The 5,811-nt window shown below is 31.5% G+C and overlaps 1 protein-coding gene across 1 annotated transcript; it reads right to left on the bottom strand.

The window, feature by feature from the left end:
- Positions 1 to 3,149: 3,149 nt before the first annotated feature.
- Positions 3,150 to 5,659, bottom strand: LOC111026469. Its single transcript, XM_022304561.1, has 2 exons — positions 4,651 to 5,659; positions 3,150 to 3,705 (listed from the first exon to the last, which is right to left on the bottom strand). Exons 1-2 carry the CDS (start codon positions 5,077 to 5,079, stop codon positions 3,223 to 3,225), a joined length of 912 nt encoding a protein of 303 aa, XP_022160253.1. The 5' UTR covers positions 5,080 to 5,659; the 3' UTR covers positions 3,150 to 3,222.
- Positions 5,660 to 5,811: the final 152 nt, after the last annotated feature.

Below are 5,811 nucleotides of genomic sequence, written 5' to 3'. Positions count from 1 at the left end.
TAAATAAATATTTGTAAGCGATTAGCCATAGACACCCGACGGGCGACGACTGTTCTTATCTTTATGACTTTACACTAATCGTATAATGTAATAGATGTATAAATAATAAATATACACAAACCGGCGACGGAAAATATTATAAACCGGCAGTCGGGCAGTATCGCAGTGAAATAGTGAATGTAGAACTGCCAGAACTAGAATACTCGGAGAAAATGGCATAGAAAAGAAAAAATCAAAATTTGTTGAATTTTTTCACAAAAAAAACAAAAATTGTAAGTAAAATGTTTAATTTGTATTGGAAGATACGTTGTAGGGGCATATCAATTTTATGAAAAAAACAATTTACTGGACTGTACATATTATTTTAAAACGTATTTAATATATTTTTAAGACTGCATACTCCTCCGTCGCGTCGACTTTATAACAATATAAGTTATTAGTGCTCGTTATTTCACGTGTACACGCTTTCACGTATTCACGTGAAATAAAGATTCGATTTATAAAACCATAAATGTAATGTTTATTGTTTATCAAAAATAACGTAGATTGATAAACACTGTTATTTGAATGTTATTTATTTAATTTTTTTTTTCAATAAAGTCGTAGTTATGTATATAATTTGTAACGTCCGATAAAAATTATGCTATCAGTGCATGTGTGAAAACAAGAGCACTAGTTATAACATTACGCGCACACCGCAAATCGAAATAAATTTACCGGTCAACCCGCGCGTGCGCATATACACACCCAGACTGGCCAGACTCATTAGTAATTAATTACATAGTATAAGTTTATGTTTATGTTAATAAATTTATGTCAATCTACGATCATAATCTTTGCTACCGTGAATTATATAATATTATAATATTGTCCAAAATAAATGCTTACCTATAAATATTAAACCACTTAATCCAATATTATGAAAATAAATAAATAATTTTTACTTACAATTTATCTGAGTATTTACAAACTAAGAATATAGATTTAGTAAACGCATTTGAAAGTGTATCCGAAGTCTCCAAGAAACTTCAAAATATTAGAGAAAATTCAAATGTCGAGTTTCATGAAATTTATGAGGGAGTAAAAAGTATTTCAGTTTTGTTAAATGTTAATGAAACTATGCCACGTATTTGTGGTAGACAAAAAAATCGAAATAATGTACCTTTTAAAGATATTGAAGAATTTTACAGACGTACAATATTTATTCCATACTTAGATGATTTGCTTTTCTCACTAAAACAACGTTTTCTATCTCATAAAGATACTATAAAGTCATTACAGTATGTATTGCCGTCTTTGGCTGTTGATAACCCATTTTCGTGTTTAAAACCGGCTGTTCAATTTTATGAAGACGATTTACCAGGTTATCAAGATATTATTGAAGCTGAATTTACATTATGGCAGTCTAAGTGGAAAATAGTTGAGCCAAAGTTCAGACCATTAAATGCAATTGAAACCTTAACCAACTGTGACAGCAATATGTTTCCAAACATGTATCAACTTCTAAAATTAATATCAGTACTACCTGTATCGACTGCTACGGCAGAAAGGAGTTTTTCTTCTTTGAGAAGACTAAAAACTTACCTTAGAAATTCAACTTCAGAGTCAAGACTTGTCGGACTCGCACTACTATCCATTCATAGAGATATTGACATTTCAGATGATCAAATATTGGACAAATTTGCTAACAGCGGAAAGGCTCGAAGGTTAAAATTGTNAGGAGGTGGATTTGAGGAGCTGTATATAATTTTATCCGACAGACATATCCGTATATCGAATCAATACAAACTGGGAGAAAATAGTATGTAATTTTTTAATTTTATTTTATTTCATGATAGGAAATAATTTTATTTCTGTAATTAATGGTTTATAACTACTTATATAGTTAGAAGAATTGACGGGTTCCAGTGTGCCACCACTCCGGATATTTCAATGTGTAGGAAAATCATGGATTCGTCGTCAGCTAGTTGGGAGATAAGTAACTCCATAATATATGATCTAAAAATCTATGAACGTGTTATGGTAAACTATTTAATGTCTAAGAGGAGGGAACTATATCATTATAATAATTTCCCCTTAAACTATATCAGGAGTGGTATGTCGATGAATCGACGTGTGTATGAAAAATTGTATACACGTGCTCATACCGCTCCTGATAAGAGGTGGATTAATATCTATCGCCAAGAAATTAATAAAGAAATAAATTTAAAAGTGGACCCTACCTCTTCGATATTAGTAGATTATCATTTTATTCGCGATACTCGGAGATTACTCGTTGTTCAACTGGCTGTCACGCTAAAGCTAGCCATACACGTTCCGGTTTGCCGGAGAGGTCGGACTGTGCAGGCGGACTGCACAGGCATACCGGATCGTGTGTGTAACAAGTTTGCGCAGTTTTCGGGGACTGCACAGGCGGCCGGAAAACAATTGAAAAACGATTCTTTTGGCCTGTACAGTCATGACTGTACAGGCATACCGGATCGTGTGTGCCCGTGTGTTGATATAACCGTCGTTCGACCGGCTGGTTCACTTTTGCGGCATAGTACTTTTGCTGTTTATTGGTTTAGGTTTGTTTTTTTTGTTTGTTGTCAATGTAACTTATTTTACAATTTATTACTAGTTATTTAACATATTTTGCTATATTATATTATATAATGAACCGTAGGCATTTGGAAGAATTTATAGATTTATATAAATCATATCCATGTCTGTGGCAAATAAAATCGAAGCTCTACCATGACCGCCCACTAAGGGAAGCGGCTTACAAAGCATTAATTGAAAAATTAAAAGAATTTGAACCAGATGCTAACAAAGATTTAGTTGTGAAGAAAATTAACAATTTAAGAAGCAGTGCCCGAAAAGAAAAAAAAAAATATGAAGCTTCTCTCAAGTCAGGAGCTTCTTCTGACGATGTTTATCGGCCTAAATTATGGTATTATGATATGATGAGCTTTTTAAACGACCAAGATACGCCTCGAGGATCAACATCAAATTTGGACATACAAGATGAAAGCATATCTGAGGTTGGTAAAACAATTAAGGTTATTTTTTTTGAAATATTTAATTAAACAAAATAATATACAAATAAAAAAAAAATACAAATATACAAAATATATATTGTTTATAATAAATATACTAAATTACGCGATAAACTTATTTTGCCATGGCACGGTGCCTTCATTACAGAAATAATTCATAAAATTTTCTCGTACTTGTTTTGCACTATTTGCATTTTCCACGATTCGTCGTGCACGACTTAACCTGTAATTGAATATTTTTTTTTTCATAACAATCCAAATGTGATTGTCGAAACGGTTTAAGCATATCAGTTCGTAACGGAAAGGCATCATCGCAAACAAAAACATATGGTAGTTGCTTGGAACTTCCCTCAATGTTGTCTGCGCAAGGAATGTTTAATTCTTCATTTAGTAGTTTTTCGAAAAACGTTGTATTCTGAAGAACACCCCCATCAGAAATTCTGCCATTTGTTCCAAAATCTACCAATAGAAATTGATAATTTGCATTTACTAAACCTAAGAGAACCATGCTATGGTGGCCTTTATAATTGAAAAATTCGGATCCACTTCCAGCTGGTGGAACAATATTTATGTGCTTTCCGTCGAGCGCACCAATACAGTGTGGAAAGTTCCAACGTTCCTCGAATAATTGTGCAATGTCTTTCCATTCTTCTTCAGTTGTAGGAAACTGAAAAAAAATTTAATTAAAAATTATATTTAATTAAAATTGTATTTAATTTTAAAATTAAATTTATCTCATTTTTATTTCAGATTGGAATAGATGATAATCTGGAAAATGAAGTAGAAGGAATCGACTCAGTAAATTCGACAGTTGCGCAATCAGATATCGTTAATCCACCAAGGGCAGAAAAATCCAAAAAAAACGATGCAAAGTTGCAAACTGAGGTGTTGTTATCGGTGCGTGATCATTTTAAACGACCGAAAATGAATGAAGATCGGTATGACGTTAGTGCAAAAGGTTTTGCTATGAGATTGAGGGAATTGGAAAAAAGGCAGCGAATCATTGCTGAAAAGTTGATGAACGATATCCTTTTCGAGGGTGAAATGGGTAACTTGACATTAAACCATAAGTTAACAACAGCAGCAGAAACTACATCAAGCTGTTACGCGCGAAATCATAGTTCAAATTCCAATTTTAGTACAAATTCTAATTTGAGTTCTTTTTCTGAAAATGATGTCTACGTGTATCAAGAAAATGATGATATTGCTACTAATCAACAACAAACTCAACCAGAAAATGCTGCTCATTATATAACTAATTTTATAAACTGTCTTGAAAACTAAACAATGTATCTACATATTATAGATTTAAATAAATATTAATTAATAAAAAACTGTGTTTATGTATTTTTTAGATTTTTAGGTTACAGTATGAATTATTTATGAGAATCTTTGTTTTAAATTTTCAATCCTTAGTTATAATAACTGAACATTTTATAATTTTTTAATTACAGTGATTGATAATTTTCGATATTTTGATAAATTTTGTTATGACAGACACAAAAAAAAATAAAAAATTTAAAAAAACACATCATTGTAAAAACAATACATTCTTCGTTCTACTCAGAATCTAAAAGTATGATATATTCATTAAAATATTTTGTGTACTTACCGTTAAATATTCCCTACGTAATACTCGGTACAAAGCATCACAGGTCTCTGGAACAATTTTTCCAAGTGCTTGAGATGAAATGATTGAAGTGTATTTTAAGTCTTCGTAAGTCCTTCCAGTTGCGAGGAACCTTAGGGTAACTGCTAACCTCTCGTGCGGTGAAATACTTTTACGCATTACAGTGTCTTGTTTTTGTATTAAAGGCGCAACCATTGACAGTAGATTACGGTAAGTATCCTCGTCCATTCGTAAATAATTTTTGAAATCCAGTGGTTCGAATCTCAATTCATTTAATAAATTGACATGGCTGTAGATTTTTCGTTTTAAGAGCCAATCTTTGGCCCATTTTTCGCGTTTTTTTTGTTTTTTGTTTTTAAGAATTAGAGCTAAGCCTACCAAAGCTATGGCGTCGTCGTCTAGGACTGACATATTGTACGTGAATTAAAAAAAATAATGTGAAAAATATTTTGAACATTCGACGACCCGCAGCTGAGGACTATTTTGGCCGGAAAGCGTGTGACTGCGCAGTCCTGCGTATCCGGCAAATCGTGGCGTGTATGTCGTCATCGGAAATCGGTAAAAACTGTGCAGGTTAAACTGTGCAGTCCGACCTCTCCGGCAAACCGGAACGTGTATGGCTAGCTTAACCGATGGACTTGTATATTCAAATAAGCGGTGGGGTTATATATGTTATAAATGCTCATTCACCCACCCACGATATCCATTCGAATATAAAATTTTTTTAGAAATATACCCATTAATCAACTATGCGACATATAAGTTTATAATAAATAATTGCTTTAAATAATCTATTGATAATTAATTCATAAGTATTTAACCTCATTTAGTATATAGTTCAAATTTGTATATATTTTTTATTAACGTTATTAATAATCATTCTATTGTATATGTATTCTACCTATGTCATTGTTAAAACATGTATTATGATATTTTTATGTTTAGTTAATATATGATCTATGATATATGTTGTTTCAATTATTTAATATGAATATTAATAACTTGAAATAATTAATTAAGTACTTATATAAATATATAATCATATCTATTTATGTATGTTCTATATATTTATTCATACTTGTTAAAAGATTTTACTCGCGTGATATATTATAAATTATTTTAATATAAATATTATATATATAT

This window comes from Myzus persicae, unplaced genomic scaffold (genome assembly GCF_001856785.1).
Source record: "Myzus persicae strain clone G006 unplaced genomic scaffold, MPER_G0061.0, whole genome shotgun sequence".
NCBI classification, from domain to species: Eukaryota; Metazoa; Arthropoda; class Insecta; order Hemiptera; family Aphididae; genus Myzus; species Myzus persicae.
The sequence above is the reverse complement of the archived record's forward strand: the minus strand, read 5'-3'. Positions and strand labels throughout refer to the sequence as shown.

Coding starts and splice junctions, on each gene's coding strand:
- LOC111026469 (XM_022304561.1), bottom strand. CDS start 5,079: ATGTCAGTCCTAGACGACGACGCCATAGCTTTGGTAGGCTTAGCTCTA. Junction 3,706..4,650: donor TACGTAGGGAATATTTAACG/GTAAGTACACAA, acceptor ATTTTTTTTCAG/TTTCCTACAACTGAAGAAGA.